This window comes from Xyrauchen texanus, chromosome 7 (genome assembly GCF_025860055.1).
Source record: "Xyrauchen texanus isolate HMW12.3.18 chromosome 7, RBS_HiC_50CHRs, whole genome shotgun sequence".
Lineage (NCBI taxonomy): Eukaryota > Metazoa > Chordata > Actinopteri > Cypriniformes > Catostomidae > Xyrauchen > Xyrauchen texanus.
Genome location: NC_068282.1, coordinates 24,272,818 through 24,296,983, shown reverse-complemented (window position 1 = coordinate 24,296,983; position 24,166 = coordinate 24,272,818). Strand labels below are relative to the sequence as shown.

The following is a 24,166-nucleotide window of genomic DNA, read 5'->3' as shown; positions in this document are numbered from 1 at the left end:
TGTGTCCCACAATTATTGGCACCCCTGATGTTAATACTTTGTACAACCCCCTTTTGCCAACAAGACAGCACTTAATCTCCTCCTATAACATTTCACAAGATTGGAGAACACAGAGAGAGGGATCTTTGACCATTCTTCTTTACGCAATCTTTCTAGATCATCCAGTGTCCTGGGTCCTCTCTTATGCACTCTCCTCTTTAGCTCGCCCCACAGGTTTTCGATTGGGTTGAGGTCTGGGGACTGAGATGGCCATGGGAGGACCTTGAGTTTGTGACTGCTGAACCATTTTTGTGTAGATTTTGCCACATGTTTTGGATCATTATCCTGCTGAAAGACCCAATGACGACCCATCTTCAGCTTTCTGGCAGAGGCCATCCTAACAAGGTTCCCAGGGCCTTTGGAAGAGAAACAGGCCCACAGCATCACAGATCCTCCACCATACTTCACGGTGGGCATGAGGTGCTTTTCGGCATACTCATCTTTTGTTTTACGCCAGACCCACTTAGTGTTTGTTGCCAAAAAGCTCAATCTTAGTCTCATCTGACCAAAGCACAGGATCCCAGTTGAAGTCCCAGTGCCGCTTAGCAAACTCCAGACGTTTACGTTTGTGAGTGTTAGTGAGAAAAGGCTTTTTCCTTGCATGCCTCCCAAACAGCTTGTTGGCATGTAGAGAGCGTCTGATGGTTGTTTTGGAGACTTTGTGACCCCAAGATGCCACTCTTTGATGCAATTCTGTGACAGTGAGCTTAGGACTTTTTTTACTTCTCTTACCATCCTCCTCACTGTGCGTTGTGGCAAGATAAACTTGGGACCTCTTCCAGCCTTGTTTGTCACTGTTCCAGTTGTTTTAAACTTCTTAATGATTCCTCTGACTGTAGATACGGGCAAGTTAAGGCGAGTGGCTGTTTTCTTGTAGCCATTGCCTGACTTATGAAGGTCGACACACATCTGCCTTACTTGAATGGTGTGTTCTCTTGTCTTTGCCATGTTGACAAATGGGTAAGAGAATTAGGCCTCTGTGTCACGTCATATTTATACCCCAAGGAAACAGGAAGTCATGAATTACTAATTAAAAGTTCCTAGATACCCTGACCAACTTTAGCAACTACAGAAAAATATATTTAAAAAAATAAATCAATTACATTTTTCAGCGGAATTGTTAGGGGTGCCATTAATTGTGGGACACATGATTTCAAGTTTTTTTTTTTCTAAATGTGTGATTTATTTTTTTTACCACCAAAGTAATGTACTTAAATAAAAGGTTGGATTTTTCTCTTTTTTTTGCATTTGGGTTCTATGTTGTTTAAAAAAAAAAAAGGAGAATTTTTAGAAGTCCTCGACCACATCTTAAACATGGGTGCCAATACTTGTGGAGGGCACTGTGTATAAAAAATGTCATATTTTGTCTAATGGGGCCTATTATCAACTGTTAATGTTTGTGTGAGGGTAACTGCAGTATGGGTGTTCATATCTGTTTTTTTTTTTGCTTTTATATTGAATGACCCTACATTCCTTAGTTGTTGTTTAGGGAGTGTCCGTGTGTGTCTGTGTGTGTCTTTGTGTGCGTGCGTGCGTGTTCAAGGTCTTTTTAAGTTCCTGTCTGGGTGAGTGAGTGTGTTGGACGGATCGGAAGCATTAGACTTGTCTCTCTGCTGATGACTCGAACTGTTTTTTGCATTGATTGCTCTGAGGGAATCCCACTTTGTGTGTTTTTTATATGTATTGACCAAGTGGCTCTTGTGTCCACAGCTCTCCAGACTCAAACAGGAGCTTGCTCAGATGAGACAGGAGCTACAGTACAAGGAAATGGGAGTGGAGACCCTACAGGAGTGAGTCTTACTCATACACATATGCATAGGGCTCGATCCTTATTTAGGTACCAGAATATCATAGAGGCTTGGGGGTGGGCTGTTTTGCCATAACCTGACAACCAACCAGAATAGCTTTGCAACCTCATAGCAATGCACTAAAAAAATCCCACAGAACACCTTAGCAACTGCATAAAAGCATTTCTTTAATCACCCACAACACCCTTGCATTGTGCTTATGAGTTTTGCACAGTCAAGTAGGCTACAACGGGGCTAAAGGCACACCTTAAAGGGGTCAAGACATGAGGAATAACATTTTCTTTGATCTTTTGACATGTAAGAGGTCAGTGTACTATAAAAACATACTATAAGTTTCAAAACTCAGAAGTCACTCCTCACTGCAAAAAGAGCATTTGTTGAAACCAAGCTGGCAAAACGCCTGGTTCTCTACATCCTCTACACACTGAGGTTGACATTTGCATATGACCGCCTCAACTATAACACATAAACACATAATTTACCTTCAATCACTTCCGTAGCCCACTCAGTATTGGTTAGCAATGAGATGGCAAGAAGAGGGCAGGTCAGTTTTTATTTTCTGTTCTTAAAGTTTATCAAGATTTTAAATGTCTTTTGATTAATGGAGCAACATGATTAGCGTGAAAAAATAGTAATAATGGAAGGTTGTTTTGATTTAAATAGAGTTTTTTAATAAAAGGTGGAAAGCCCCACATTTGGGGTAAAATGCCCAATGGGGGTTATAGTGATATCATGTAAATATAGGGACAATAGTTATAAGGCAAAATTTGTCAACTTAGCCAAATACTTTTGAGACCGCAAGATGCTTTTTTGAGTAACAATTTAAGATATATTGCTTATTCAAAATAGACACTACAGAAAATTGTTAACCATTTTCTATTGATTTCAATAACATTTGGCTTTAACGCCTGCAACATGGGGGGGGGGGCTGTTTACCCCAAACACTATCCTTTCATTTATTGGACAGTTATTAATAAACTTTTGATTTACATCACCTTGGACAAAACTGAAAATGATAAATCATTATTTTGTCTCAAAATAAATATGATAGTTTCAGGGATTCTCATTAGCTATATAGATTTGCAATATTTACAAAATATATAAAAAATTTGATCAAATTGCCTCAAAATCAAACTTTAAACATAGCAAGCAATTATATCATGTATCAGGAATGTTTTGCTGTGTATAGTGACTAACAGGTGTTAAGGAAAGTACAATGGTAGCTTTTGTTGCTGTTTTGTGTTTTGGGAGAAAATCGAATCAAATGTTCTTTTTGCCCCAGGGGGCCTTTAGCCCTGTTGTACCCTATCACATTTCCTTCAGAAAATGTAGAAATCCAGTGAAATCTCATTGACTCTTTATTACTCTCTGCCCCCATTTCTTTTTTTTTGTGATTCATGACCACACCCATCCTATCTAAAACGTCATTCGTTTATTTTCCTGCTTTGCCATATGTTTCCTGTTTGTTCATGTTTCTGTTTGTCTCAACTTGTGTTTATCCCTGTTTATATGCATCTCTTATTTTTTAGGTTTTTCTCTGTCAATGCAAGCTGTCTTTTAACTGAAAAAATGTCCAAGTATCCTCAAACTTTGCTCCTTGGATGGGGTCAGTGTGTGCATATCAAATGAGACATCCTAACATGTCACTCTTTATTTGTTTGCTCAATTCAGTTATTTTAGATCAGTCTCCCTTTGTTGTTAGTCAACAAGAATACAATTTGAAATTCCAGAAAGCAGTACAGGTTTAACAATAATAAATCCCCAAACATGTACTTAATTGGCATAATATCATACATAGTTTTCATAAATAGCAGCAAAGTACTTGGAGTCAGCCCGAATTGGGTCACTGTTTGTTGTGATTTTCACCACTGAGTGATAATGGCACAACCATGTTTTCTGTCCATGTCACAAAAATACCAATGACAAATCAGTATGCAGATATAAATAAGTATGTAAGGACCAGTCTGATTTCTGTATATGTCTTTTTTGTCTGTAATTTTTTTATTTAAAATTGTTTTACATTCTGTACAGTTATACATTCATCAATGTAAGTCAATGGGTGATTCTGAAACTTTAATCGAATTGTTTTATATAATTATACATTTTACAACAGCGACCAAAAAAAAGGGATAGTTCACCCAAAAATGAAAGTTCTCTCATTATTTATTCACCCTCGTGCCATCCCAGATGTGTCTGCTGAACACAAAGTTCTTTTGAAAAAAAATTAGTACCCAAGTAAATGGGTGCCAAAATTTCGTAACTCCAAAAGCACATAAAGGCAGCATAAAAGTAATCCATTCTCTAGTGGTTAAATCTATATCTTCACAAGTGATATTATATGTGTGGGTGAGAAATAGATCAATATTTAAGTCCTTTTTTACTATCAATCTCCACTTTCACTTTCTTTTTCATTTGTTTTGGCGATTTGCATTCATCATGCATTTTGCCACCTACTGGGCAGGTAGGAGAATTTATAGAAATAAAGGAGTTAAATAATGGTCTGTTTCTCACCCATACCTATCACAATGCTTCTGAAGACATGGATTTAACCACTGCAGTCATGTGGATTTCTTTTATGGTGCCTTTATAATTTTGGTACCCATTAACTTAAATTGTGAGGACCCACAGTGCAGAAATATTCTTCTAAAAATGTTAATTTGTGTTAGGCAGAAGAAAGGCATACACATCTGGAATCGCATGAGGGTGAGTAAATGATGAAAGAATTTTCATTTTCGGGGGGAACTATCCATTTAAAAGGCTAAGTGGAATTTATTGCAAGGTTTAATACTTAAGGTTAGGGATTTAGAACAACTCCTAACCAGAATGTTTGAGGAATATCAAGACCTTGCAAGCATTGTGATATTTTTTTTCAAAGGTAGAAATAAGAGTTATACACGAAGATACAAAGCGGTCTTTATAGTTAGCACATCTAGCTAGTGCATTCAGAGCTAATTTCAGCCCTAATTTCACTATTATTCAGTTCAGTGGAGCAGCAAACCAAACTGTTACCAGATATCAAACTCCAAAAATCCCAAATTAAAAACCTGCTTCCAAATTAAAGTCTGGCTAAACACTGAGGTCTTGTTTGCATTGTTCTCATACTGTTTTCAGTGCTAAACTATACTAAATGCTAGGCTAGTCTAAAATACAGTAGAATAGAGTAGAATTAATGGACATGAGCAGTTGGGATTGCTATATGTCGGATTTTCTTTAGTGTTTGTGAAACATTTTTCATCGATTTCATCAGTTGTATTTTTTTTTTTAAGAGTGATCTGGGTGTGGGTGCAGGGATTTTACACAAATTCCATCTTTGTGTGTGTGTCTGGGAAAGGAGACTCCACCTCAGGAAGAGGATGCACCAGTTGACTGTGGGTTGCCAAGGCAGGAAGAGCTCAATAAGCAGAAAAAGAGTGAGAGACTGGAGTATAGTGAGAGAGAGGGAAGGGTGGGAAGAGACTAGGAGGGGGCAAAAAGTGCTTGAACGCAGATATATCTGGCAGCAAATTCCTCCCTCTTCCTGCATCCCAGTCAGGGCCCTTATCTCTTAGATAGAACACAACTCTATGTGCTCCCAGAATAGCATGATTAACGCTTTACTCAGTGCTCTAAGAAAATGGGAGCTTCCTCTTTTTACAAGCATGTGTCAGAGTCTATGCCCTTTTGGTTTTTAAACCCCATCTGCTGGAAGCAAGAATTTTTCTTCATTATATTTATTCCATACAAGTAAAAAAAGCATTAGTCTTTAAGTGAAGTCAAAGTGGAGTGTACCATGGTCAAAGACATGGTCATTTTATGGAGATACAAGTTTAGGGTTAATCCTACTCCTAAACCTTCCCGTACCTCAACATCAGTTGCAGAAAATGTGAATCTTGTAAGAATTTTTCAAAACACCAGTCACAAAAAAGTACATTGTAAGTATTTAAATTTTAGTACATAGTAGTTAAAGACTACTAAAATAGAGTGGGACCACTGAAAGAGAAAATTCATCATGGAAGCGGAAAGTTTCCACTAATGTTTGATAATAGAGCCCCTTGTAATTCCCTTAAAAATAGTAATCCTCTACAAATTACTAATTATTTATCTATAATTGTAATCAGATTATTTTAATAATCACTTTATTGGAAAAGTACTTCATTGTTAATGACTTATGTTAGTATGTTTCAACCTATACACTCAGCACCTCTCATATTAATGACTTGTTACAGGGCCATAATTCATGTGTTCTACTAAAATAATATATTAGAAATAAGCATAACCCTATAATGTACTTAAAAGTAATTAAATTAATTGAAAGTGAGTTTTAAATGTAATGCATTACACTACTTTTTTGACAAAAATATTAGATTACAGTAACTAATTACTTTGAAAATGGATTACACCCAACATTGGATAGCGCACACACTCTGAAATGTACCAAACAATTTTTGTAGGAACATACAGTGGTGAAATTTCATAACCTTGAAACTCCATATGAAAAATATGTAATAACCTCATGACCTTTATAACCAATGTCTTTCTAAAAACACCTTTTAAGGGGGTCCTGAGTAGCTCAGCAAGTAAAGACACTGACTAACAAACCTGGAGTCGCAAGTTCGAATCCAGGACGTGCTGAGTGACTCCAGTCAGGCTTCCTAAGCAACCAATTGGCCCAGTTGCTAGAGCGGGTAGAGTCACACTGAGTTAACCTCTTCGTGGTCACTATAATGTGGTTCTTGCTTTCGGTGGGTGTGTGGCGAGTTGTGCGTGGATGCCACGGAGAATAGCGCAAGCTTGCACATGCGTTACATCTCCAGGTAATTAAGGTATATGGGTTGTAGGTTGAAATAGCAATGAGTAAAAGACCATGGGCTAAAGTCGTTATGCAGAGTTTGTAATCTCATTCTGAACATTGTAAATTTAATTAATTTCAGTGTATGTTATTCCACAGTAAACCTGTCTTGAACAATCAGACTTTTAACTTGAGTATCTGTGAGCTTCTCTCTCTCACCTTCTCTTTCACTCCCTCTCATTTTGGCTTTTTCCTCTCTCTACAAGTTGTTTTGAAATCTAGCAGCCACCATGTCTGGTCAGTCTCACTGGCCAATCGTGTACTAAAGTATTGGGTGTTAGGTGGGGTAGGTAGACATCCGTAGAAGCCTGGCAGGCTCGGGTCTTGGTCAGGCTGGGCTATGAAAGGTTGGGACTAGAGGTTGGAGGTGTGAAGGGGGGAAACAAAGCCCTGCTTGTGTGGAGAGGAGGAGAGGAAGAGGCAGGGCAGACAAGCTGACAGTACCTGCTGTTGGAGGAGGGTGGCATGCAGGAAGTGGCCAATGGCAAGAGCTCAGGCACCATGGCAGAGATATTCTAATGTAAATAGGGCTGCAACTAACGATTATTTTGATAATCGATTAATTTAATGATTATTAGAATGATTATTCAACTGTTTGGCGATTATTCAACTTTTGCCCTGACTTAAAATTTTTATTAAACGTACTTACTAACAATAAAGAGGACAAATTCATATTTTAAAAATACCTCTAAATGACATTCACTGAATCAACAGGAAAAAATACTTTTATTAAGTTTAATTCAGTAAAGAAATTCACTGCAAAAACTGTTATTGTTATGAAGTGATTTTGTCTTGTTTTCCATTTAAAATTGTCTAAAAATCCTTCATGCAAGATACATTTACTTGAGAAGCATTATTTACGATATTAAGAATTGCTTTAAGAGAATATATCTTAAATATAAGTGTATTTTGTATACAAGTGTATTTTTCACTTGTTTATACTTCTGTGAGTGCAGTTAAGATAACGTCTACTTATATTCAATACTCTAAAAGTAAGTCTAAATATCTTATATGCTGCTTCTTATGTTTTGTTAAAGGATTTTTAGATCTTTTTAAATATTTGTATTTTTTATATTATATTCAACATTCTCAGATAACAATTTTTTCTTCTGCAGTATAGCTGCTAAAGAAAATGTACATAGTTTTGAAGGAGTTTTAGATATATTGGAAAACAAGCCAAAATAAAAACAAATAAAAAATGTATTTTGTTGCAGTGTATAATGGGGTGAAGACTACCCTCTCTCAACCTTTCTGTTTACTTCAGTCCATCTTTAATCTCTCTCTCTTAATAATAAAGCTGCGGATTGCCAGTTTTCTTCACAATAAGAAATGCAAGGTGACACATTTATTATGATTCAATAAGTCACGAGCCATCATGTTATAATCTAGCTGCAGCAAGCACACGCTCGAGGGAGGAGCGTCCCCGTGACTGAGTGTGCATTATCCGGGTGCAGTTTCAATCTTTCACCCTCAGATCGGGAAACTTCACGCAACTCGTAGAAGAGGCGGTGACTGCACAGAGAAATGCAGTTTCGGAGTTTGTAGTTATTTGCATGATCTGCTTCATTATTATTTGAACTTTAATAAAAGCATAACACATTAAAAATAACTGCATTAAAGAGGTAACGCCAGGGTGTTTCCTTTAAAGACGCTCAACACGCAAGTTTTGCTTCAGCGGCGCGGCAGCTCCAGCTCCACTTATTCCACAAAAAGAGTGCTTCTGTATTTACTTATTTTGTATGTTTGCATTATAATTCCTCATTCTTTGCGATCTACATCACCTGAAGCTGTTTGGAAAGTTTAGAATGTGAGCTGTGTAATTCTGCAGTGCTGCTCTCATGCAACATCATTAGAGTTTATTGTGATCTCATGTTATATTAAATGAGATCAAACAACTATTCAACAACAAAACATTTTGTAGACAATTTTTTATTGTCGACATTGTCGACACCTTCAACTAATCATTTCAGCCCTAAATGTAAATGGCATGCATTGCATGGCCCCTCTCTCTATTTCTTAACTCAATAATATATATTTCATATGTTCGTTCTATCATGACTATTATCATTTGTATAATTGCTTAACAATATTACAGTTTTGCTATATTCAGTGCAGTAGTATAATAATATACATGAACACCAGATTTTGATTTTGCTTTGTTAAATGTATAATACATAAATTATGACATACATTTTAGGGCTGTCAAAAAGTTAAACTAATAATCACATTTCATCTCATTATCTTTTTTATAGTGAATACTTTAAAGGGACAGGTTACCCAGAAATTACAATTCTGTTATAATTTTTACACCCCATATTTTTCCAAACACTTAATACTTTTTTCGTCCACGGAACACAAAAGGAGATGTTGGCAGAATGTTTCAGAATACACTTACTTTTCTATATATATATATATATATATATATATATATATATATATATATATATATATATATATATATATATATATATATATATATATATATATATAATGATGTAAATGATGACAGAATTTAAATTTGTGGGTCAACTATCCCTTTAACACATTTCAGTATAATACAAGTTTACACATCCGGTGTAATATGAGTAAAAACGAATGTGTTTGGTGTGGATAAAGGGTTACTTAAGCAATTCTGATGGAGCTGTGGCAGTACCTGAGACAAACCCGGTTCTGAAACACTGCATTAGTACTGTCAATAGTATTGACAAAAGAGTCATTGTACAGTGTTTTGCTGTGCATATTGATGTAGGTTAGGCCAACCAGAGGCATTTAAATACATTTTTAAGTATTAGGTCCGCATGTTTCTGTTTCTAGAATGGCATCCTGTGTCTATGCCTAACATTTCAGGCATTACACTCTGGTGGATATATATCCCACAGTCCTTTGGTGCTTTAGAAGGCAGACATTCCCCGACAGGAGGGTTTTAGTGTGGAGCTCTCCAGTTTCACTCGACTAATTATTATGCCTTTGAGACCAGAAGCTGGTTTAAGTTAAAACAGCATTATTCCACCATGGCTAAGTGGTTAACCAGTCTGCAAGCCAGGTCAGCAAGGCAAGTTTAAATGAATCTAAGCTCACATCTACCACTGCCATCTCTCACAGTTTCCCTTCAAAAGCAATAGTGAGATTGAGTAATTGGAATATTTCCTTTTTTTAAAGTTTTCACATAATATAGAATGAATCAAATGGTGGTTTGTTTGCTGCTCTGTGTGGAGCAGTAATGTTGACTTAGCTCTGGTAGAGTAACACCCTGTTTGGCATAAATAAGCCCTGATGTCATTGCTAGTGAAATTCATTATAATTAGATAAGTGACAAGGGTTGGGAAAGATTCTTTAAACTATATTTAGATGTTTGTAAACATACACATCCAGGAACAGTTGGTTCTTGGCAATGGCGAATGTTGAGTGGAACACAAATTCTTTGCAAAACTTGTTTTTTAGTCAAATCAGTCTACATTAAGGTACATAATATGATTTACTAGACTTTCCCCAATATATTGTGTCTCTGTTTGTGAGAAAGAAACCTGTATGTTTGTATTTTCTATTCTATTCTTTGGATTCTTAGTACCCAAATAACAATCAATGTCAGCAAAATAGCACCAGTGTTCATGGCTGATGATTTTATCCTTGTGTTGTGTGTGTTGTGTTGAACAGAATTGACCGAAAGATGTCCAGCAGTCAGACCAACTATAAATTAGATGAAGCCCAGGCAATCTTCAGTGAGCTCCGCAGCATTAAGAAGGCCATCAGCACAGGCGAGAAGGAGAGGCAGGACCTCATCCAGGTTAGCTTTACCAGTTCATTGTCTTTGTTTTTATTTATCTATTTATTTATTTACATTTTAAAGAGACACTGTAGTTTTATTTTGGGTCGGTAACTTTACATCGGAAATGTAAGCTGCTAATTTAAGTAGTCTACTTAAATTAGGTTTCTTGCACTAAAAACAGTTATAATTTAGTTTTATATTACCGTTTTACACCCTCTCTTTGACCTTTAGAATTTAACAGCCTTTTTTTATTTTTGCTACTGTACCTTTAAGACTTGTATATCTAAATACTGGTGTAGTTCTGAATACGCCTATACATACTAAATAGGCATTGATATTTAAACTAGAGTGGCCATATTTTATGAATAGACCCTACAAATAGATTTGCATTGTGAACATGTCAACGTTGTAAATTAAACTCTTATTTCAAAAGAACATGGGTAATCCTTATTTAGATTGTGTGTGTCCCTTTTATTATATTTGTAATTTCAACACTTTCAACTTCCCTTCAAATGTCTTTTACTTTGTGTGGTGCTGCCATCTTGTGGTAATAAGTAAACACAAAGGCGAACTGCTTTTGTTATGAAGATGACTTTGTTAATTTGTTGTTGTTGTTGTTGTGTTTCTTTCTTATGTCATGCATTTACTGCAGAGTCTGGCCAAGCTGACGTTGAACTTCTGTGACTCCATTAATGAGGTGGCCAACAGTGCAGAAACCCTGGGTGACTCCTGTAGTGTGCAACAATATACAGATACTGGTTGTCAGACTGATTTGATGGGAGAGGTTTGCCAGAATTTTTCTGTGACCTATAAGCAAATTCTGTGTAATTCTACCACTGAAGTTTACATTGTCCTTTGTGTTATCACAGAGATAAGTCTTACAGATTTTAAACCATAATCTTCTATGCTCAAAAATGTATGATGGTAATTTATCTTTTACAGTTTGGCACCCAGGAGCCATCAGTGTTAGCAGACAGAGTCAAACTCAGTTGGCAGTATGAAGAGGCTAAGAAAAAGTAAGTGCATTTACAAAAATGTAATTGCATCCTTAATAAAGGGATAGTTCACCCAAAAATGAAAATTCTCATAATTTACTCACCCTCATGCCATCCCAGATGTTTAGGACTTTCTTTTGCAGAACACTAAAGAGTTTTAGAAGAGTATCTCAGCACTGTTTAGGTCCTTACAATACAAGTGAACGTTGGCCAGAACTTTGAAGACCCAAAAATAAGACAAAGGAAGCATTAAAGTAATCCATACAACTCCAGTGGTAAAATCCATGTCTTTAGAAGTGATATGATAGGTGTGGGTGAGAAAAAGTTAATTATTTAAAGCCCTTTTGACTATCTGAAGAAAGTCATTCACATCTGAGAAGAGTGAGTAAATGATGGGAGAATTTTCATTTTTGGATGAACTATCTCTGACAGTAATATAGCAATAGTAAAATAGGAATGGAAGGAAAGACAAGTGTTGCTTGCTGGTACAAAACTTACCAGCACAATACTAAGGTGTTCTGGGTGGTTGTTAGGTGGTTGGGTACTGGCCCAAGTAAAACATTTTAAAAAAGACAACCCCAAGACTATTCTGTTCTGGTTAACTCTATATGTGTGAGGCTTCTTTTAAATTCAAGTCAATGTGATTTTTTTTCCCCTGCACATTTTCATCAATAGAACCTCTCTTCAATAAACCAAAGATGCAGGATGAGTTACATGCCAAATTTGAAAGAAAAATACAAATAAGTATAAGCAATAATAATAGTGACGGTTGCCTTAGCATGTTTTTTCTAATAATGATTTTATTGATTAATTCTTATCATTGGAAAGCTATTGGCACTTTTCCATTGCACGTTACGGATCGACTGGACTCTGCTCGCTTTACTTTCCTGAGCTTGCTTTTCCACTGCTGTTTAGTGCCGCCTCAATGTGGGTTGGATTATAGGCTGATAGTCATCGTTACACCACCTCTACTGTCATGACATCATCTTAAACGTAACACAAACAATAAACAATAACATGAACGCTAGCTGTTAGCTACTATCTCAGCTACTATCTCATTGTGCTGCATATAGCAGTTGGTGATTTTACACAAGTATATCAGTTAAATTGGCCTGGTTGTTTTAGAAGCAAGCTTACAGTAGCTGGTCAACTAAATAAAGTGAAGCTTTCAAGCAGAGTATAGAGTTAACGTGGCTGAGTCCAGGGATATCTCCCTCCCATTGCTCGCCCTAGATAGCATCCATGTGGTCGAAACACTTCCACTTTTCTTTGATGGTTCTTTATTCACTTTTAAGTTTGTTTGTTTTTTTTGTTTTTTTACTTTTCCCTACACTGTTGGTAGGTCCGGTGGTAGCCGTGTGCGGCCAACAGCTGAGACACTTCCTGAGAGACTTTATCGTTTAGTTCATCGCTAATGAGAGGAATGTCTGCACCTCATTTATTAACCAATTTCTTTTTACAATTCCAAGGTCACATGAACAAAGGATACTGCTATCACTGTTGCAAACTTTAAAACTAGCGGGTTGATGTCCCTTGTCGCAAATTCAGTGATGCTGGTAGTGACGATTTTAACGTCACATTTAGTATCGGCTCGCTTGGAACCTCGACCGAGGTGGTACTAAAAAAGAACCAGTTACCAGGTACTATCCACAGTGGAAAACCCCCAAAAAGCGAGCAGAGTCTAGTTGTACCGTGCAGTGGAAAAGCCCCATAAGCATAATTTATTCAAGTCTACTGATATTTGAACTATGTGATTTTTACAATAGAAGTTGTCCATGTGAAAATTCCATTCAGCCCTACTTTTCCTAAAAGTTTGGTGGTCATGTGGCTCACTCATGGCTGGATTTGCCATGTAATAATATTGCTACTATTTTACTGTAGATTTAATAACTTAGAAAAGTAGAGTGGTGGATTGATGTGGCCTACATTGCATTTGGAAACTCCTTTGTATTTTATGAGCGATTGCTGTTGTAGCAGTTGACTCCTGCATTATAGCAGTGGCTCTATGCAGACCACTTTATAAGATGCACGTTTCCATGGTGACAGACCTATCCACAAAATGCAATGGCTTCAGAGAGAGAGAGGGAGAGAGAGGGAGAGGGAGGAGAAACCTGTGGAAACTTGCATGCTCTCTAGCTGAGTCAATATGTCTGAACTACAAAAACACAAACACTGATATTTCACCTAAAACACAAAGCTGCACTGTCTGTCTATGCTTTCATGTTTTATGATAAATGACTGCAAAGGTCATGGAAATGTCATGGAAATTAATTGGTCAAAAATTGTGGGAAACCGGTTACTCACCTATGCCATATTTAACTTATATTTCTTTGGACCCTGAATGTCTTCATTTATTTATGTTAAGATAAGCGCTTCTTGTCTCTCTTTATAAGGATGTCCAGTATTCAACATCAATTGGCTCAGTTGGACAGTGAGAGCTGGTCTGGGCGAGCAGAAGCTGACAGGGACTTGGACTTTCTCCAGCTTCTGCGGGAGAAGGAGGCGCTGCTTCAGGAGATAACACTGCTCAGCCAGCAGCAGCAGCAGCACTCCCCAGACACTCTTCTCCAGCTGCAGGAGGAGAAACATAGACTGGAGGAGGAGGTGCAGAAAGCCCAGAGCATCCATAGTCAGGGAGCCAATCAGAGGTGTGCATTTACACTTAGAGCTGTATTACTTAATTCACAATCACATCTGTAGACTAGAGTGATATTATAGGGTCATATCTTGGACGAAATGCACCCTATCCCAGTTTATAAAAAATAAGATGTAAAATGGGTAATTTATAAATTGTCATTAACAAATCACCACCCACATTTCCACCTCAAGACCTATTCAGTATTCTGAAACTTGTCAGGGGTTTTGTTACTTATTTCATGAGGGTAGCTTATAATAAGTTGTCATATATTTATGGTACATTAAAATGAACTTGAATGAAATGCTACAGCAGTGAAAAATGCCCCTTTGCCCCATAATGTAATGTCAGTAAAAAGCATATGTCAGTCTCCTTGCACAGAACCACATTTAATCCCTTGTTGCACTTTTTATTGAAATCTGAGGGATTTTGGAGGGCTATGTGGCAAGGCAACATACAATAGTATACCTGGTTACCATGATGTGAAATAAAAGTTGCGTTATCATGGCAATAAAGAGAAGTTGTGAAATACTTCCATCCAAAACATGGTGGTAGAATTATGTACTTTTAATCAGAAAATCTTCCAAACAAAATAGTTTTGTAAATGTTTTGTAGATGCCTGCAGAATTAAATAAGGGTGCCCTCATTTCCCTTTTGAACAAGGCAGATGTGCTTGTGCCAGTTCTGAGCTGCTCATTATGAGTGCCCTATATCTGAGACCTCAGCTGAGTCATATAGCGGTCTCCTTTTTTTTTATTATTATGTCAGTATACATATCAGCTTCCAAACCCCACCTGAATGTTTTAATATATTTTATGCTCTTAAGATTGGAGTCATTGAAATGTGTCATTAGGAGCCATAAAATGGTAGATATTTATACCAGTTTTTGCTTGATGCTAAAGATTAATTGAAATAAAAGGGCATACATACAACAACATACAATACAGCCATCATTTTGCTGACATCAGCACCAAAACACTTACAGTTGTGTGTGATAAACACTTAAATAAATTGTAGAACATTAGTATTGCATTTGTGTTCTGGCATCTTGGAAATTGTGTTATTGAAGCAGAAAAATTATAAATAAATAACCTTTCCAAGATCTCTAGAAAATGCATTGTGATTCTGTGATATATAGTTAGACAAAATTGATTGATACTTAATGTTGCAAATCTGTAACATTTGTCACATTATTGTGAATATGTTGTGTAGGATATTACAGCAGGAGAAGAGGAATGTACTTATGAGACATCTAGAGGAGGCCACCCGTATCACCACCTATCTACACTCTCAGTTGAAGAGGTACACACACACACTGCTTAAACACTTAAAACTTATATTAAACACTAAGGATGTCACAATACTAAAATTACAGCTGTTTATCTCAATACCAGTGGAAATGTATGATTCTCAAAACCAATTTTGATTCTACAACAAATAATGTGTATGCTATTCAACACACTCCTGTGGTTTTAAAGAGATTGTTCACCCAAAAATGGAAATGTTCTCATCATTTACACCCTCATGCCATTTTTAGAAAAATATCTCAACACTGTAGGACCAAGTGAATGGTGGCCAGAACTTTGATGGTCCAAAAAGAATATAAAGGCAGCATAAAATTAAACCATATGACTCCAGTGGTTAAATCCATATTCTTCTTCTTTTGTTTTTGACTATTCATATTATTTGTGCATGTCACCACCTACTGGACAGGGAGTAGAACTTTTTGTAAAAAAGGACATAAAAATATATCTGTTTCACATCCACACCTATCATATCGCTTCAGAAGATATGAATTTAGCCACTAGAGTCATATGGATTACTTTTATGCTACCTTCATGTGCTTTTTGGAACTTCAAATTCTGGCCACCATTCACTTGCATTGTATGGATCTACAGAGCTGAGATATTCTTATATCTTATTTATATATAATATATAAAGTGTGTGTGTGTGTGTGTGTGTGTGTGTGTGTGTGTGTGTGTGTATGTATATATATATATATATATATATATATATCTTTGTTTGCATTCAGCAGAAGTAAGAAAGTCTCACATGTGTTATTTCAATTTTGATAAATGGTATTTATCCCTTTTAATATGTTAAATATGAGTATAAATTTCAACAAATACAATTTTAGATATAGACTCAAAGAATTCTCGCTTTAAATGTGTTGTAAGCTATTTTAGCCGTTCTGGAGCTTTCACAAGACTGAGCCGTTGAATTAGACACGCGCCCTTTTTCCAAAACACCGCCCTCCAAAGATAGCATTGAGACGGTCACCTGAACAATAGAGGAGTGAATCTTCTCATGGCTGCTGCTCATTGGATGTTTTTGCAGTTTTGCAGTCCCCTTTTTGCACTTGCAGTTACATAAATACTCAAACCAGCCCAACTGGCGCCAACTATCATCCATGCAATTATCAGCCAATCATATGGCAGCATTGAAGTGCATAAAATCATGCAGATACGGGTCAGGATCTTCAGTTAATGTTCACATCAACCATCAGAATGGGGAAAAATGTGATCCCAGTGAATTAGACCGTGGCATGATTGTTGGTGCCAGATGGGCTGGTTTGAGTATTTCTGTAACTGTTGATCTCCTGGGATTTTCACACTGTTGTGTGTGAAAATCCCAGGAGATCAACAGTTACAGAAATACAGTCTCTAGAATTTACTCAAAATGGTGCCAAAAACAAAATTGCATCCAGTGAGCGGCAGTTCTAAGGATGGACATGCCTTCTTGATGAGAGAGGTCAACAGAGAATGGCCAGACTGGTTTGAACTGACAAAGTCTACAGAAACTCAGATAACCGCTCTGTACATTTGTGGTGAAAAGAATATAATCTCAGAATGCTATTCTGAGATGCGGATTAGTGCTGTTTTGGCAGCACGAGGGGGACCTTCACAATATTAGGCTGGTGAAAGGAACATTTTCTGCATACCATTCCATTTAGAAAAAAATAATCACTTACAGCACCTTTTAATTAACATTGCTTCAAGTTTTCATGTAATTGTTGAAGTAAAAGGTCAGTAATAAAGAACAAAGAATTAAATTAAGTACAGCGTGTAGTTTTCTCTTTTTCTTGTCAATACTGTAATTTGTGTGATATTACCAACATAATTCCAAATATGTACATATGCCAAAAATTTTATATTTGAATAAATTATTAAATCTTTCCAATATGTTAACGAGGCAATGTTTAAACAGTAAGGATAAATAGTAAATTTCAAGGAAAATGATTAGCATGCAAATGCAGCCGTACTCTGTACTACCAGCACTGTATAATGACTTTTATTGTTGCATTTTATTTTTGTATAAACTTAACATACTAGTACAGCAGTACCATTACTTTTGACATCTAGAATATACAAGGTTTTGCTGTATACTCGGAAATCAAAAATGTCTAAAGGAACAAACGCTAAAAGAGGATGTCCAACCACATCATCCCAAACTGAAACTTCTGTACCATCTTCTCTCTTTCTATTTGTGCAGCCTATCAGCCAGTAATCTGACAGTGTCATCCAGCAGTAGCCGTGGGTCTTTAGCTTCCAGTCGTGGATCTTTAGCTTCCAGCCGTGGTTCTCTCAGCTCCGTCAGCTTCACTGACATCTACGGCCTACCCCAGTATGACCGTCCAGAGGGCAGCTCTGATGTTCAAGATCCTTCTTTCAGATACCTTCTCCCCTTGGAGACACCCTGTAGGGAGAGTTCAGCCTTTGGCCCGAAACGCTCCCACGACACACCGCAGTCTCTCACCTCTCTCTCCTCTCGGTCCTCGCTGTCCTCTCTCTCACCTCCCAGTTCCCCCATGGATACCCCCTACTACTCAGCCCCTCAAGACTGCCCTCTGGCCCAGATGACTGAGGAGTACATGGAGGTGGCCAGCAGGGGGTTGATGATGGATGGGCTGCGGAGTCAGACTCAAGCCCAACAACAGACAACACTTCCTGGGGAAGTGGAAATGGTTGGCCCAGCCACTGCACTGGAGGGGAAGAGCCATCGAGATGGAGGGCTCCAGGGCACACACAACTCTACAGGTGATGAATGGCTCATGGAGATTTTGACTGTTTCCATTGCAAAAGTACTACATCTCTGTGTGTTCTATTGTGTTTGTATATGTGACTTAATAATAGGAGTGACTCTGCGCTGTAAGAGTGCGAGTAGAACGAGCAGAAGGGCAAGACGAGTGTCTGCAGGAATCAATGAAGATGTTTTGGCAACAGACAGTGGGGTGTTTGAAGCCTGGAGCAGAAGGTTAGAAAAGATTCTTTGCTAAAGATATACATCCAAACACAAATGATAGCTCTGTTCCAAAACCTAGTAAGCTGCCCTTGGCATCATTTTAAGGCAACATAGGTGGGCTCCTGACGCAAAACATAGTAACGCTCCCTCTTAAGATACCTCACTTTGGCTAAATGCAAAGGCAGATCATATATCCTTCAGGGACAAGGCAATTTTATGACAATCAATGCTGAAAAGTATCAATTAAAACTTAATATGACTATTTTCCCCAAAATGTGTGTGTGCGCTATGTATATTTATGCTCAGAGTATTTCAGCGTTCCTCTCTCATCATCTGTATTGAAATCAATGGTGAGTCGAGTCTCCCATTCGCTGCCAGTGCAGAGTGCTATTTGTGTGGCACGCGGAGTTGCTGCCTATGTAGAGTGTTTCAAATCAGTCATTTGTGTGATTCCATGCCAGCTGTTATGCTGCTACAGAAGGCAGCTGCCTATGTAGACAGGAACCAGTGAGGAAGCGCATTATGTTTTAGATAGATCCATTTTTTGTAAGGTAATCACAATAGTCCTGTGGGCAGTTTATACAAATATTATGGGGCCTATTTTAAACTGCTACATCTTAAGTGCAGTGCTATGCAGTACCTCATACACACAAAGTCAGTATCAAAGTTTTGATATTTTTGTATTAAGTCTTTGGAATTAGGGGGTTGGCAAAATAAATCATAAGGGGGTTTGGTCAAGTGCAATTTAAATTAAAATTTGTAGGTTCTTCTCCAGTTATTGCATCTGTGTCCTATTTTTTATATATATATATATATATTATATTCCCTGTCAAGAAAGGTTAATTTAAATGAAGACAGCCCATTTATAAGAATTTGATAGTGTAAATGGTCTGTATGCAATGCATTAGAAGAATAAAAATATTAACCATTTGTGTCTTACGTTCTTTTGCGCATTAACTAGGTCCATGTTGAATGTCATGCATATTTCTATAGTCTCAGCCTCAGACGGCATGCCCACGGACCACCCACTGTCGGTTCTTTAACTGTCTGATGCACATAGTACACAACTTGTAAAAGCTTTCTCGATCAACGCAAATCTGATTGGCTGGTTTGATGGAACTTCCACGAGTAGATGCACACGGGTCGTTCCGCATTGATAAAATGAGCACTTTTGAGGATGAAATAATCACAGAATTTGATTCACAAAAAATGCTTGAAGTTTGCTAGTGACATCAAATCTTTTACAAATATTGCATTTTCTGCTATGCTTGCTTGGTTTGTCTGTAAAAATTCTCTATAATGAGGTTTTCTGTTCTATACTTGTACGTTCTACACATTTTCTGCTATTTTACCATGTGTTTTCTGTGCAATCTCTCGCAGAGACTCGCGTGCCATTACATAAACCATTTTTCCCCCCATGTCATCTTTATTATTGTATGATACATCTCAGATAACCCTGCCCCTAAACACCCCATAATAACAAAACTGACTGCGATTCGTTTAATATGTCAGTTAGATGGCTTTTGCTGTTTAAATGGGCAGTTCTTGGCCATTTGAAGCTTCTATAGAGCTACATGAGTCTAATATTTCTATTACAGTGACGCGCTCCCTATAAACAAATGGAAAATATAGTGCTCTTCTTGACATGTAGGATCTTGAATGTAGGCTCTGTTAAATTATATAGAATGTTAGTAGTATAATGAATCATATTGATTTACTGACATTCAAACAAATCCTGGCTAGTAAGGATTTGTTTTGTTTGTATCGATCCTGGAAGTGATCAATAGCTCTTTCTGCTGGTTGAACCCCCAAATTGCAAATGCCGAACTGAGTTTAGACTTTGCACAGAGAATAGATGTGGTTGTTGGATTTCTTAGCGCAATGACCCATTTCTCAGGAAAATAGCAAATTGCGATTTGCACCACTTTATTTAGCATACAATAACCCCACAGTGTGCGAGAACGGCCACAAGCAAGCAGTACTGCCCATGAAAATTGGATAAGATGCATTCTAATGTTGTTGCGTGTAGCACGGGCACTAAAATATAGAGCCTTTTCTTTGATTTCTGAACATTGCTAATGGTCACCTGTATATCATGACACAAGCCGCTACTATACATTTACAATTTGGATGTGTTTTGAAGATTGTGTTGTTTTATCTTTTTACCTAAATCCTGATCCACTTTCTGTAGAATTTCAGTTTTGTGGCTACAATTACAGAGAGTCTGTCATTATTTTGCTGCAAATGTTGTAGTTACTGTATTTATAAATGTCTCTTTTCAGTAGGACCGAGGAATCGGAGGAAGTCAATTTTGCTCAAGACGTCACAGCTTTAGAGCCAGTTCAGATTCAGCTTGGCCTACTGTAAGCACCACACTTACCATCTTAATTATGAATTATATAGTAACAATATTCCTTCATTTATTTGTTGGTTTTGAACTACTCTTTTGCAGATATGATTCAAATGGAATGTTTTTGCTGCTGCATGTCCTTCAGATGAGAAATTTAAGCAAGCCCACTGTAAGAGATGGATGCAAAGTGTAAGTTATCCCATCATACATTCATAAACACATTTATCCCCCTAAATGTGTAATGTGCCCTGCAGAAATGTCTGGAGCTTTGATTTGATTGTCTGTCTCAGATTTGTGAAGGTTCATGTTCTCCCAGTGGACTCCAGTCGGCCCTGCACTTACTACTGCTGCAAGGCCCAGGAGCCTCAATCCCTGCTCAGCTTTAATGAGGGCTTCCGAATCCCCCTGAGTGCTGGAGGCCCCAGGGCCCATGCCTTACAACTAAACCTCTGTGTCATAGGGCCCCTCGGTCAGGAGGAGCTGCTGGTAAGACGCTTTGGCACATCATATGCTTTATATCTTAGTTATGTTGGATCAGAATCACAAATAGTCAAGTCCAAATGTCTTGACTTTGACCAAATAAAATAAGGGATTCCCATTTTTTATCTAAAACAAAGTAGTGAAGAAGAAATGTTTAAGATTCTGAACTATTTCTAGGTCATTAATCAAATCTGCCACTGAACAAATTTGTGACATTGACCGTGTTACAGTAACTCCTTTGTTCAAAAGGTCAGATTTGCTTACTTTCATTGAATCACACAAGATGCACTTTGGAACATTCTTAAATTATGCTGGGAAAACATGAATCATCAAGTTTGCACAACTTTGTGGAGTCACATGCATGCTGTCATTAAAGAAAAATGGGGACATTAGTTCTACATAGACAAGAAATATAAAAATTTTTTAAATTGTGCAGTTACAGTAAACTTCACTAAAATGACTCAAATTCTGTTAATAATACAATTTGTAATAAAAAAAATATGAATTAAATTGGAAAAGAATGTATAATAGAAGCATTTTCACTAGTTGTCTTGGACATTTGCCCCCCTGTTTATTAAACATTGAAAACTTGTGTTAAAATGTGTTTTCTGCCTTCGTTATGGTGTTCATACTGTTCAGTCTTGTGTCTGTGAGATTATCTTTTTAAATTGACCAATGGCTGCTTGTGGTTCAGGGATATACTCAGGTCTTGCTGGCGGACTGCGCAGGCAGCACAGAAATGCTCTTCCAGTGGCAAAGAGTGCAGATTCACAGCACAGAGAACCACAGGCCCGAGCACAGCAGACTCAGTCAGCCCAGCCGCATCATGGATGAAGAGGAGGAGAAAGAGGAAGGGCAAGACAGGGTTGAGGTGAGAACACAACACTTTCTTTTCTTCTGGCTCGGGCGTTGATGGAGATTACCTGCCAATAGTTTTCTCTCTTAAATGACTAGTAATTACTTTCACTGCCCTTGCCAATACTTTATTACTTTATACCATTATTTTAGCTATTTGATCTTTAAATAAAGAAGCCTCATTACAAGCATTAAGGCCTATTCACACCAAGACAAATTTTCGGTGCTTGGACGACAAATCTTGGAGAAGTCCAATTGTTTTTTGTTGTTGTTGTTTTTTTGGATTGCGATGAAAACTGATTGACCAATGTGATAAGAGCTTTTTGTAATTTTGCACTGCTGCTACAAAATCCAAACCTGTTAGTGATGCTAATCAACTGGCAAACTGGAGCTGTGCTCTTTTACTTGTCTCACGTACAAAAACTCAAATATGCAATAAAAAAATAATATAGAAACTGTAAACACTTTCTTTTATAGAATATTTATGTAATGTGCTGATACCTTTTATATTTTATAAAATATACCTGGGGTTTTGTCTTAATGTACATTATTTAATATTATATTACTGTGCCTGTTATATTATCCAGGCATTAAAAAAAGTTCAGCAATTTGTCTGGACTGAGTTAGTATAAAATATCACATAAAAAGACTTGTTACAATGCTAAACTTTACTGCTAGTGTAGAAAAAGTTTTTGCAGAGCCTCACTACTACTTTTATTTCAAGGATAAAAATCACACAAAGTATTCCTGTAACTGTGCTCTTTATCTTACTATGCACAAGAAACCCTGAATTCAATACAAATATCCAATAACTAAATAAAGAAAAGACCATGAAGCTGTGTCTTCGTTTATATTATTTTCAATGTTGTGCATCATAATTTATGCTACATGTACCTGGTATACCTGTTTTACTCTATGTACATTACATGTATTTATATGTCTGTACCTCATGTTATATTAAATATAAAGATAAGACAAGGGATGAATGCAGCAGCGCTCTTTCCTCATATTTCCTCAAAATAACACAGATTCTATATTCCTCTAAATGCATCAAAAACATAGAAAGAACATAATGAAAGAGTTATGCAAAATTAGGTACATAACTGCATTGACTATATTAATTTCATGCATTGACAGCTGAATGCTTCGAGCCATGCACCAAAAAAAAAAAAAAATGTTTTTAGAACAGCGCTGCCTACTGTACAGGGATGAAATTGTTTTTCATTTTATTTGCTTCGGTCTAGCTGTGAAAAGACCTTTTGTTGGCAGTTCGTCTTGCAAATTCCTCACAAATTTGGTATGAATAGGCCTTCATTGTGTTATTAGGGCTGTCAATATAACATGTTAATTAAGTACAATTTATGAAAAGAAATTATGCAATAAAAAATTTAAACATTTAATAATGCCCTTTGACCTGTATACCATTCTGGAATAAGATATTTTCCTGCTATCTAAGCAATTCATGCTTGAGGTAGAACCTACATGCAAAGCTATGACAGAGAACATGCCTGGAAACAATCTTGCGTTTAAAATGCCAAACAAAGTGTAAAACAAAGTTTTTACTAACTACTTTTAACTTGATGCGTTACCTTAAAAACGAAACACTCATGGAGCAAGATGCAATAGCCAAACATATTCTGTTCATTAGCATGTATACATTGTCAAAAAATAAAAGTGTTAAGAGTGCAGACAGAATGCAAGATTGCTTGTGTGTGAATGGCCCCTACAGTAAGCCTACCCTGAATTGGTAAACTCTGATCAATGTGAATTTCAGTGGACTGTAGATCATTGATAGTCTTATGTTCATTGATATGGAAATAAATGGATTAAAAAGCATTTTTATTGTATATTTAATGTTTTACTCATCTCCCAGAATAAAGTAATGTCTTAAAAGTATTGATATATCTGATTATTTGCTATTTTAATTTGATTAATCAGCATATCATGTACTGTAATTCATTTATTTACAGTTTTCAATCGATTGACCTAGTGTATTAATAATACTTATTGATATAATGCATCAGATCATTAAAAAATTATGTCTACTGCCCATTTTTTGTGTAGATGTCAGTGGTGACTCGTTTGGAGGTGAGGAAGAAAGAGTTACAGAGGAGTGAAGAGGAGCTGGAAAGGGTGGAGGAGCAGGGAGAGGCCATTTCTAAGAGGTC

General features: G+C 37.0%; 1 protein-coding gene across 2 annotated transcripts in view; it reads left to right on the top strand.

Moving 5' to 3' along the window:
• Positions 1-24,166, top strand: part of LOC127646554 (protein WWC3-like) — an 82,405-nt gene that overhangs the window by 44,307 nt on the left and 13,932 nt on the right. Inside the window, exons 5-17 of one of the 2 annotated variants that reach the window (XM_052130309.1) lie at positions 1,750-1,829; positions 10,330-10,459; positions 11,094-11,225; positions 11,384-11,457; positions 13,830-14,084; positions 15,284-15,373; positions 17,564-18,108; positions 18,205-18,325; positions 20,599-20,676; positions 20,766-20,852; positions 20,954-21,149; positions 21,838-22,014; positions 24,063-24,163. In XM_052130309.1, coding sequence (XP_051986269.1) covers positions 1,750-1,829; positions 10,330-10,459; positions 11,094-11,225; positions 11,384-11,457; positions 13,830-14,084; positions 15,284-15,373; positions 17,564-18,108; positions 18,205-18,325; positions 20,599-20,676; positions 20,766-20,852; positions 20,954-21,149; positions 21,838-22,014; positions 24,063-24,163 — 2,066 coding nt within the window. Of the gene's footprint in view, positions 1-1,749; positions 1,830-10,329; positions 10,460-11,093; positions 11,226-11,383; positions 11,458-13,829; positions 14,085-15,283; positions 15,374-17,563; positions 18,109-18,204; positions 18,326-20,595; positions 20,677-20,765; positions 20,853-20,953; positions 21,150-21,837; positions 22,015-24,062; positions 24,164-24,166 lie in introns of both variants that reach the window. The other variant, XM_052130307.1, reaches the window with a different exon arrangement.